At 37.6% G+C, this 12,634-nt stretch overlaps 1 protein-coding gene across 9 annotated transcripts in view; it reads left to right on the forward strand.

Annotated features, from left to right (window-relative positions):
* The window catches only part of NRG1 (neuregulin 1), a 1,091,656-nt gene that overhangs the window by 1,054,888 nt on the left and 24,134 nt on the right, over positions 1 to 12,634 (forward strand). For all 9 annotated transcript variants that reach the window (XM_032838156.1, XM_032838158.1, XM_032838157.1 and 6 more), the window contains one exon: positions 1,158 to 1,287. In XM_032838156.1, coding sequence (XP_032694047.1) covers positions 1,158 to 1,287 — 130 coding nt within the window. The remainder of the gene's footprint in view (positions 1 to 1,157; positions 1,288 to 12,634) is intronic.

Raw genomic sequence — 12,634 nt, forward strand, 5'->3', positions numbered from 1 at the left:
CAGGAATTAAAAATTACTAAGAATGAGTCAGTAGCCAAGGAATAGTTTTTGTCTAAAGATACATGTATATATTTTTTCTTTTTCATGAAAAAGTCAATGGGATTTTTGTGGGCTTACCATAATGCTTTTGCTTCTCATGCTGATAGTATCGGTCATGAACATGATGTAAGTTAGACGTTTTGGGTTGAGACTGAGCACTGCTTACAGTGTTTGCAAGGGTGCAAGCCAGAAGTTCGGGTATGAAGTGCCCTTGAGTCTCAGGACCGAGTGCTTTGGCTTTATTTAATCTGTGTGCCTGATGGTGGAGCCATCATTTTCAATTTGCTCTCACATACCTGAGGTTTGACAAGTGGATATCAAGCTTATCATAGTTGTAAACCAAAATTAAGATCAGTGTCTACTCCTAATTCAAAATGGATGAATTTTGTCATGCTGTTCTACTTTTGCAACAATTATTAGACTCTTTCCATTTCCTCAAAAGTATGGTGGCAGTCAGACATTCAGCAGTGTTCTTTGGAGTAGAATAGAAATTTTGAATAGAATGACTCCTAATCTCTATGTTAATATATATTCAACTGATATATATTTTTTATTAGGAACAAATATTCCACTTTGTGTTCTTCTTTGCCATATATATAGATATAGATACAGATATCTGTATCTCTCTCTATATATGGATATCTATATATGTAATATATACAGATCTAAAACTGTAAGGTCAAATATACACATAAAACGTAATTTCCAAAATAAGTAGTTGCCATTCAAAAGTGACATTGAACTTGCATTGCACTGACATGACTTTATATCATTATATTTGAGCCTTCCTGAAAAATTTATTTTACTTACTGGCCATAGGTCTTCTCTTTTCCAACTTCCTTAGAAGATAAAATACTGGTTATAAAAAATGTTGAGCCTTTTTCCTATTTCAATTCTAATTAAAGTAACTAACTGTGCTTACCCTTTGATAATTTTATTCCATTTAATTACACCCAGAAAGTACTTCACTTGTTTGCCGTTGTTTATTAAACCTGAAAGTGTAGCGAAGTCTGCTGCACCTTATGTGAACTCTTCCTTTGAAGAGGATGTAAGACTAAAGGCTGTTGAGAAGAGGGAAAGACACATGTAAACCTTCCCCTTCTTTATCTTCTATCCAGCTACGTCAACATCTACAACCGGGACAAGCCATCTTGTAAAGTGTGCAGAGAAGGAGAAAACTTTCTGTGTGAATGGAGGCGAGTGCTTCATGGTGAAAGACCTTTCAAACCCCTCAAGATACTTGTGCAAGTAAGAAAAGAAATCCTCTGTGTGGCTTATGTCCGTTACCGCTTCTTTCAGATGACTCCACGTCTCATGATGTCTTGTTGCTTCTTTGCCCGATTTTGTTTCATCCTGTTGAATAATGCTGTTTTATTTGTAGAGTGTTTTGAAAAGTTCACACCATTTGTCATCTCCTTTGTTACATCCGGAACTGGTTTTTTTTGCTTTTTTCAGTTTTCTTTGTGCCTTTATATTTATAAAGTTGCTTTCCCCGTGGTTTTCCTCACTGGTACCTAGAAGAGATGTGCAAATATCATAGAGGCCTAGAACTTCCGAAACCACCTTCTCTGTGAGCGTATGAACGAGGTTGTAAGATGATGTGCCTTTTTACCCCAGTGACCATCTCCAAAATGAAGAGCTAAAAGCAGCAGAAGGTTCTTTACCTATGCATCTGTTACATTTAGCATTAGCTTATTGGTTTATAGCTATTCTAAAAATGGAACTTAGGTTGATCTCATGAATAGAGAAAAAAAAAAAAAAGCCAACAAACCTAAATTGCGTGTTTGGAAATGCTTTTAGTGTGTGGACCGTCATTGCGTGCAGAAGGCAGAGTGTTCTTTCCTGCACTACCGTTGTTGGAGATATATTTAGACTGGAGCTCTTTCCAGTGACCTGAAGGAGTTGATGCACCATTAGGAAGGATCACAGTCATTCTTTCTTAACAGGCCGAACGAAACAATGATATTACCAGTACATTCAGTATTTAAGCCTTGCAGTTAAAATTAGGTCTTATTAAAACCACATGTTTATTGTGCCATGCCTTTTAAGGCTCTTCTTCATACTTAGCTGTGAGTGGGACATGAACGCATATAATGTGATGTGGTTAAAAAAAAAAGTCTGAAGTCCCACTGAAATGGTGAAAAACACCTATTTATTTTGCGGTTGCCCGATGGCTATGTCTATTGTTCTAAAGTAGCTGTGATTATCATAAAGGAGGGAAAAAAACATGGCATCATAAAAACCACCTCCTACTCTAGAACATGAGCTTGTCCTGGTTTACTTGGGGACAAGGAAGAGCAAGTTTGTCAGACACAGAACTGGGCTAATAGAGCAAATAGCAAAATTGGGGGCGGGGGGACAAAATATAAGAAGGCCATTTCCCCTTTACATCATATAAATAGTATACAAATATTTATGTGCCAATTCTAAGAAAACTTTTTTTTATAAGTTACAAAGGACATCATTAAAGAAATATGTTTTTAAAATCATAACATCAAACAAAAAGTACCATTTTGGAGGGAATGTTTGCCACACCCTTTGCTGTTCTAGACAAAGGCGGTCTGTAAGGTAGTCTTGTGGGACCTCAGGTACCAAGTACATGTGAACAAGTACCTCCTGGAACCACTTTTTTGCCCTCAAAAGCATTTTTTTTTTTTAAGCTCTTTTTATAAAACAGCAGAAGCAGTTCTAAGAGAAGACAAGTTTTGGTAGTTGGGTAGCTGATTCTATCAATGAAGACAGGCAACTTAACAAGACTAAGAATCAAAAGAATAGACATCCAATCTGTTACTAAACATCTCTTTCATAGAGATAGGTTATAGCCTTAAACCAAGATAAAACTCACAGGTAAAGGGCCTTTTCAAAATTTCAAAGCAAGATGAAAATGAAAGAGCATGTAGAAAATTATTTCTTCTGGGTCCAGATTACTTCCTGTGACAATGAGTGTTTATTGGTTTAACAGTAATCCTAGAGATTCACTTTTTGATCACAGGTATATAGATATGTAGTAAAGAATAGAAGTTGGTCAGTTTTGGTCTTTGGTTCTGCCAACTTGCTGTAAACACAATACAAACACGGCACCCCCCATATTTATCATATTGAATTGGGATGAAGAAATGTTATCTCTTCCAAGGTTTACTCTGATCCAAATAGAAACAAACAAAAGCTGAGAATTATAATCTATCCATTAGGAGGCTCATTTATCACATGCGGGAAATTTTGTTATTCTGTCCTAATCTTGTGCAAACCACCTAATTATGTTTTAATAAATCTCTTCGGGAAAAAAAATGAAATTATAGGTCCGTAAATTCTCCTCCTTTTTAAACAACGGCACCCAGATTATCTATGTCTCATGCGATTACTTCTTGAGAAAAGCATCTGAGACCACTATATTTTAATTATAGTAATGAAACACGATCATTTTTCATCATAGCCTTTGCAAAGATTTACAAGCTGCGTGAGAGCATATGATAGTTTCTGAATACCTCTAAGGAACCAGTGCAGTGATTTTCCACATATTAATTTCAGCTATATTCTGCAGCCCTCCCACGTTCTACACAAAACATGCAATCACATAAGTGCTATTCATTTGTTCCATTTTGGTATTGTGCCAACAGCTGTAATTTTTTTCCCCCCTCCAGTTTTTCATTAAATTTTAAGCCCAATCCAGAAGAAAATACTTGCTATATTTTTAATCTTGAAGTGACATGTTGGTTATTCATCTAATAAATATTAAAGCAGCAAACCATGAATGAATACTTTGTAGCTCTCAAGCTAATTGTCTAGTGGGTTATGCTTGTCTTCCACTTCTCAGCAAACTGGCATCATAATTTTACCAGGTTGGGTTGGTGGGTTTTTTTGTGCTTTTTGTTTTTTGGGTTTTTTTGGTAATTATAATCTCTCAGAAAAGTGTTAAAAACCTTATTACTGGATCTCATTGGAAAGAAAATCTTGGACACCTGTGATTTTGATAACTATTTTACCCCTTTTGGACCATGTCTTTATTGAAGCATCAAAGAAGGCCAGTACCTTGAGGGAAGAATTAGAATATATTCAACATCCAGAATATTTCAGGCTTTTTTTTATTGAATGAAAGTGTTTTTTTTTTTAATCCTTGTATTAAAAACATCTAACATTAAAAAGAAATCACTAAGAATTGAAACAAAGGCACGTAATAGACCATGTCTTTTGATGGTATACTGTTCATTGGACCACATGAATAGAGACAGAAAACATTAAAAAAATGCTGCATTGGCTCATCATGGTCCTGTTACAAAGCCAGTTCATAGTTTCCATATGGTCCATCTGCAAAAGCAAAACATTTTGCTGAAGCATGAGCCACATCGTTCAAAATCAACTTTATCCCATGACTCAGAAACACCACAAGCATGGAAGTTTCCAAGTCTCTCTGGTCACTAATCCACTGTTGTCTTCTTGGGAGTTGAAGCAGAAGACTGTACAGCAGATCTCTTTTGTCTCTCCACTTAGAACAAGGTGTTCCAAATGGATTAACCATGTAACAGTTAAACACTTCTCTGAGGAGGTTTGCTGGTTATTTGGGACATCCCCCTGGGGATTGTATGGGAATTTCAGCAGTGGTTCTCATCTTTTATATTGCTCTTCTCTCCATAGTAATTTAAATTTATCCTGGGGAAAAAATAGTTACTATTCCAGATCACATAAAGACAGGAGAAGAATCATTCCATCTTTCACCATTTGATGCCCTGTGTGACCGCATGATTCAAAGAAACAAGACAATTTGAAATAATGTCCAAATTTTCCTTTTTGCTTTTCCCCTTGTTCTTGTATATCAATTCTTCTGAATAGTTTCAGTAGAGAACTATTTTGGAAGATGTTGATGTGATTTTTTTTTAATCTAAAAATGATTTTATACCAGACCATATTTATAAACCCATTATGTTGTCCCATGGACAGATGTGGCTTTCGCATGAGGAGATTAGAGTCTTAACCACCAATTTTGGTGACCAGTCTTGAGCCCTTTCACTTCAGCTCTTTGGATGATGTCTTGATGCACAGTATAGAATTAATATGTTCTCCAAATTTCTTCCCAGGGAGTCTATGAAATTAAATGAATTCATTTCTGCTAAAGTATTTGTAACTCTGGGAAGCAAGATTTTTTTTTTCCTTATAATAAAGAGTAAATGGTAGTATTACATTTTCTCTATAGACGTTAGATAAATACATACACCTGTCTTAACAGACTATGCTAGCATGTTTAAAAAAAAAAAGAACTATTTCTTCATTTTACTTATCATTAACAGTTTTACTTGGTTTGGTAGGGCTGCCAGGTAGCTTTATAACTTTGCATTTGACAGATCATTTCATATCTCTGACCATTATCTTCCTTATAAGCAAAAATATAAAACAGAAACACAAAACTTGGGAAGATGGGAGTTGCCTTTAAACGTGAGCTTATGATTTTATATCATTTTTATGAAGCTGTGTAGTATATATAAGGGCCTATAAAAATACACATAACTGGAGGAGATAAAGTCACAACAAATATATTATAATAAACTCAATAAACAAAACCGTAAACATTTGTTGATAGAACAACTATTTCTATGCCAGGCATTTTTTAAAACACAGAGAAAATGGAAGGCATGGTCTCTGGTCCCTGGGAAGTTAGTGTGTTTAGAAAAATGAAGTAGCTAAAATAGTAAACCAATTAGAAAGATTATATCCCAAGGGGTGCAAGGCTGATTATTATGGTAATGAAAATTAAAAGAAGGAAAAGAAAAGACGGGAATGACTTGAAGAAGATTCTGTAAACATAACTATCACTTATGGAGTCTTTTCCATATACCAGGCATGCATTGAGGCTACAGCAAGGTTTTCTGCAAGACGCGGTGACTTGCATAGCTAGACCAGCAGCTGTATTCTGGGACGCAGAACAGACCGTAAAAACAAAACAAAAGAAACCAACTTAGACACGAGGACCAATGTATGACCTCCAGAGGCCAGGCAGATGACCTTGGACACTGTGGGAGCTGGTAGGGAGTATTAGTAACTTTGGGAGCAGGAGACTGACACAATAAACATGGAGCAGAGCTTTAGGGAAGACAGACTTCCATACAGGCCAGAGAAACTTAGGAACTAGATAAGGTGGGGCGAGAAAATCAGAGACACTAGCTAAGGTTAAAGTTTTATAAAATCCTGGCATAAAAATGACGACGATGATATAACACTTTTTAGTAGCTGGATTAGCATAATTAAACAAGGGGATGATGGCTCAAATTCATGGTTGTGTCCTGTGGCCTCATTACCATGGCTGTAGAGGGAGAAACTTGGAATAGATAAAAGGAATATATACATATATTCCTTTATATATATATATATATATATGGCCCTATATATGTATATATATAAAAAATAGTAACTATTTTTTCCCAGGACAAATTTAAATTACCATGGAGAGAATATCTATTTATATATATGAATAGGGTCAGAACCTCAAGTCCGTAAAACAGACTGCTGTTACGCTTACTCCCGCGCTGGAAGAGTTCATTCTTCCCAGTGGGTATGACACTTGCCTGTAGCACTTCTCTGTTCTTCAAAGTTGTAATGTTTAACAGATGGAGAAGCATTCGTGAGGCAGAGTGGGCGCGACTCTGGAGGCTTAGATGCGCTCCCGAGATGACCACATCTTCTATTCCTTCTGTGTCTCTCCTGCATTGAGACTCCTGCCTTGTGCTTACTAGGTCCTTGTTAACTCATTGTGACTTTCACTGAGGCATCTTGAAGGAAATTCTCTTGTCCTTATTTCTGACAATTTCGGCGAAGTTTTGCCTAAAATCAGGTACACTGACGAGGTGATCTTAAGAGTTCGCTTCCTTATTTCTCCTAAAATCAGCTAGGCGGCCACATATTTATGAATCTCCTTCTGTGAGGCAGGCTCTTTGCTCGCGCTTAGCATCAGTACTGAACAAAAGCCATGCTGGGCTCTGGCCTCATGGAGTGTGCAGGCTATGGAGAGTAGCAAGCATATTTCAAGTAATTAATTTAGGTACAAATGGTGGTGTGCCAAGTGCTGTGATAGATGTTTAGGAAGGTAAGGGAATGTCTCCTGGGGGACCCCGACTAGTCAGAGGTGGTGTCTCTTGGGGGCGGGGGGAGAGAAGAATACACACCCTCGCCTTGAGAAGCCAATAGCCGATTTAAAACACAACACAACTTTGAAATGTTCCTATTGGATTATTTCAGTAAAAAGCGAACATTTAGCTGTTTCACCATAAAACGAGGCTGGCGGAGTAGATAGTTCTGTCAAGTTCTGAGAGGCTGGCGGAGTAGATAGTTCTGTCAAGTTCTGAGTCTCTGGGCTGTTGGACGTGACAGGGGAAGGAGGACATCCTCCAGGGAGGAAGGCCAGACCACAAAGCAGCACTCAGTATGTCCTCGAGTCCCAGTGACATGGAGATGTATGGGATGCAGAGTGATCCCATATCCGATGAAATTGTTTGAACCCAGACTCCCGAGATACATCATGTCGAGTAAACAATGGCTAGAGCTTGAGTCTACAGATGAGCATTTCAGAACAAGCTGTACAAACAGAGCTCTGGGAAGGGCACCAAGGTTCAGACAGGATGGGCTAATTCATAAACACTGCCACCCTCATTATTGGGATTGTATGTCTTAGACATTAAGAAACAACACCAGAGAGCCAGGACAACTCAGATTTTTTGTTTTCCTCAATCTACCCATGAATCCAGCGTGGCCAGTCTATATACACCACGATCTCCTGGCTTGAGAACGAGTCCCCGGGTCACAATAAAAACAGGAAAAGTGGTGATGCGTGCTCGCTGAACAGTATCGGGGAGGTGTACAGGGTTGGATCTGAAGGAAATGTTACTGAAACATTTTATATTTAATATTTTCTTTAATGACATTGAAGAAGGCCTTCCCTTGAGGAAATAAATATCTTTTGCAGATGATGCCATAAAGAACACTGAAACAAATTAGAAAAGCATGTACAAACCTCAAGAAATTGCACTTAAAGGTAGATAACAGAATGAGGTTCATCATGGGGGAAACGCAGACTAATAGTAACAATACATTTGGGAAAGAGTGATCTACAACGCAGATAGTCAAGCCGTGAGTGGGCGAGGTCTAGCCAGAATGCTGCGCAGGGGAAGGGGGTGAGAAAATTCAGCACTTGCAATGCAATACTGTAGAAAAACAGACCATCACTATTTAAGCCAGTATAGACACTGCCAACTCCGAGCTTACACAGAATGAGAGCAAAAGGCCCTCCCCATCTAACACTTAAACTCACTGAGATTCCTTAAGATGAATCTGTTGGCATTTCCATCAGTTGATATTTGTAAACATTAAACACCAAAGAAATTATCTCAGAGGTTATACAATATGAAGGAAATACCACAACTAGTATCAAGGTAGAGCAAAAAGACAACAGGCACTTTTCTTTTTGAGGCAAGGTATTTTTTTTAAACTCTCGGGATATCTCAATGTAGGATGATGACCAGGAGGGAGGAGGTGAGAGAGATAGACCCCGTTTCCCTTTTCCTGCCTGATTTGGGAGGGCCTGATGAAAATTCATGAAACCAAGAAATAAAGGGTGTCTAAGGATGGTTTAAAAATGAACCATAAATTTATAAAACAGTTTATAAAATTAGCCAGTCGTAAATAACTAGAAGTTTCTTGGGGGTCTGTAAGTATCTGAATATGTCTAGCCACTCCACCAATAAATGGGAAATCATATTCAATCAGAATATCACAACTTTACCAAGCACTAAATCAATTCTCAAAATACATGCATGTATGATTGATTACACCATAAGCGTATCAGGACAGTCACCAAGTATTAAGGTTATTGTTAAAAAGTTTTTGTTTTATCAATACTATGTTCAAGGCTTGCTTACTAGATGGCACTACATTATCGAAGCCTAGGTAAACTGGCATTTCAGTAATAAGATTTCATTTTGAAGGAATAACATTATTAAAGAGTTACAGGGTCTTTTCCAAATTCCAAACACAATGTTAAAGGTTTCTATTTAAGGGAGTGAGTCTGTGAGGGAGGCATTGGGAGCTGCTATTAAAAATAATTACTTAGGAGTCAATAGAGGAGAGTCATCAGCCATGGACTATAAGAACAAAAGCCAGATGTTCAATATTGACCTGTACTTGGCAAATCAGTTGACTATATGAAAGTCTTTTTGATATAGTTCTTTTTTTTTTAGGGTTTTATTTATTTGACAGAGATCACAAGCAGGCAGAGAGACAGGCAGAGAGAGAGGGAAGAAGGCTTCCAGCTGAGCAGAGAGCCCGATGCAGGACTCGATCCCAGGACCCTTAGATCATGACCTGAGCAGAAGGCAGAGGCTCAACCCACTGAGCCACCCAGGCACCCTTGATACAGTTCTTTATTGGACACTGCATTCTGATGCTATCTTAGGCTTGGTTTAACAAACATTTTATGAGAGCTTTTGACAAGGTAGGCACTGTTAAAATTAGAGATACGGAATGATCAAGATATGGCCACTGTCCTCGCCACAAAGAATCCCAATCCAAACAGGCAAGGACAGTGAAAGAGATTGGGACAGGGTGCAGCAAAGAGCCCAAGAGGGAATCGTCATTCAGGGCGTGGAAGCTGGAGATGGGGAAATGGAGGTCAGGGAAGGGTCAGTTGGAAGAGGTGATACTTACGTTCAGACAAAACTGTGAATTTTCATCTCCTTAAGCTCAAGTGTGGAATAGAAATTGTCATTTTAAGAGCAAATACTAAAACAAAAAAAAATAAAAATAATATTCATCTTCTACTCTGATCAATGAAACAAATGGTTTCGGATAGATATATTTATTTGTACATATTTGAGGCTACGATAGAGGCTTGATTATTATTCAGACAGATTCTTCTAAGAAATAAAATTCTTGGAATTGGCCCGGACTCATGCCAAAGCATATTGTTCACAATCAGATTAAATTTACCATACTCTTATGTCCAAAGAGAGTGATCCATCGGACGCTTAATGTAGAATGCTAATTTAGAAATATGTCAGAAGCCAGACAGTCTTTCAGAAGGAATTCCGTAGAAGTTAATCAGAGCTTAGAGATCAGATGAGCTTCCATTTGCATATGATTTCTCTACACCGTGGCTGCAGACAGCAGGTTACTTACATAAAAACTCTCTCAGTCTCTGCTTTCTGCCATTTGATTTGGCAACAACTCCAGATGTCCCCAAGGAGCACTGGGTGTGGTGCATAAACAATGAATTTAGGAACAATGAAAAAAAATTTTTTTAAAGTTACATAATGACTGTTGCTGGACATTGGAATTGCTTTAGGAATGGGTATTTGCAATTCATTTTCCCTTCATGATGTTCTTAAAAATCCATCCTATCAAAAATGTTTTTTTTAAAGTCCTTGAGTCCTCCCCCACCCATAGCACATTCAGAAGAAAGGCTGTCAGAGTTTTCATACAGTGATTCCCTGTGTTAGGATGAGCATTGATTCCCAGAACCTTGGTGGTAAAAGGAGCCTTTGATAAATCACTTAGTTAAGTCCCTTCATCTTATCACTGAGGAATACTGAGGCCTGATGAAGTCAAAGGGATTGCCCATGACCAAGCAGCAAGATAACTGTGGTGACAGGACAGAAGGACTTCGTCTCCATCTTCCAAGGTCAGGGTCCCTGACACCTTGAACTTGAAGGTACATACAGATCTCTTAGGAATCTTATTAAAATGCAGATTCTTATTCAGTAGTTATGAACTGGAGGCCCAAGATTCTGCATTTCTACTAATAAGATCCCAGGAGATGCTGACAATATTGGTCCATGAACCACACTTAGAATAATAATAAGGCTTTACCCTAAAAAAATTTATTGGAGTGAAGGCAAACATTAGCATAAGGATAGTTTTGGTTCAGATACGACTGGCATCAAAAAAGATTCCAAAAAAGATTGGCAAACCTTCAGCAGGTCTGGTGTTCCTATACCAAATAGTCTATGTCATCTTATGATGGAGATAAACCACCATGCCATAATGCCAGTTTCCTAGGAAACGTCATTTTAGAAGTCAGACTAATTAGAAAATTGTCTGGGTAAGATTTTTTATCTGCTTCACCTAGTTGTCCTGTGCCTTCTCACCTCAAAACTGGCATCCAAGATGCATAAATGACAATTTTCTAATAAATGCATTCCTTAAGGGACTTACGATTCTTCAGCTATATGTTAATTTCATGAGCCTTGAATCAATGCACTTCTTACCTCAAATGGTTCTCCCCCATATCCCCTGCCACACACACAGTGTTCACATGTCTTATACCATGTTCATTGTATGGAACGAGTGGATTATTGTGTGATCATCATGAGAATTCTAATTTTTATCGAGAATGCAAACAGGTAAGATGAAATGGTCATTACGGAATGTGTCCTTAATTCTGGATTACCTCCTTACTGTAGGGTATGCCCATGTGGATTTGTAGCCCTGGTTCAGAAACAAATACACAAACAAAACCCTGTGTATTTCAGAAGTCATTATGTGAAATAAGTTCTATGGGAAACAGGTTTCCACATATTTTTCTCATATATCTGTGAAGAAATTCTTACTGAAGCATGCGTAATGCCATCTGTATGAAAAATGGCCCGGCCTCACAGACTACGATCTTATTTCTGGATTTCTCTAGGTAGATCTTCCTCTATTCACTGCTGCAAACATATTCTAACCAAAAATAACTAGTTTAATAATATAAAAGTGTTTTTAAGGGTTGAAAAGAGCTATTTCAATACAAGATGTTTGTTGTTAAGTTTATTGATAATACACTAATGATCATAATGACACTTTACGTTTGCACAAGAACTCATGGGACTAAGAATCAAGAAGTGCTTGTATTTTATCTTATAGGCCATTCTTCTTGAAATAGGAAAGTTAGATATAACAAATCACTTGGTAATAATTTTTTGGCATTGAATGTAGTTTTAAGGGGAATGAAAAATATCACCCTTACACTTGTAATAATGAATAGTTTTATTCATATTTCTTTGATGCCAAAAAAAATAGTGTTTATTCTTATTTACTCTGGAGAAGACAGAGTCATGTGTAAATCACAAGGTGTGTGAGGTCACAGCTACGTTTTATTAGATGCTTTGCATGGTGGTTATGGTATAGCTCAACTATTAATAGTAATCACAGCTACAGGTGTCAGGCATCTATGAGTTTGCTTGCTAGAACCTTTTTGATGGCCCTATTTACTAGAGCATGTTATTGGGTACAATGAATCCAGTATGAAATGCTTTAGTTACTGGTATAACGGCAACAAAAAGAACAACTAGAAAGGACTTCCAAAGTTAGGCACATCCCCACATCACCACCTTACGAACAATGTGGGTGAAGGAATGTTGAGTAAAATGAAAATTTTTACACCATGGAAAGACAGTTTCACCTTAGATACAAAGTGACCTCTATTCAGTATGACTGGGGAAGAGTAGCTGTCTAAATTTTAAAAATGGATTTGCCTTTGATTTGGGATCCATGGGTGAAGGGAAATGTCTGCTAATCAATTGTCTGCCTCTTTCTGTTATGAGGTATTAAAAATGAGACCTAATTTGTAGTACCTTTA

Source organism: Lontra canadensis, unplaced genomic scaffold (genome assembly GCF_010015895.1).
Source record: "Lontra canadensis isolate GAN:19392208 unplaced genomic scaffold, GSC_riverotter_1.0 scaffold102, whole genome shotgun sequence".
Taxonomy (NCBI): domain Eukaryota; kingdom Metazoa; phylum Chordata; class Mammalia; order Carnivora; family Mustelidae; genus Lontra; species Lontra canadensis.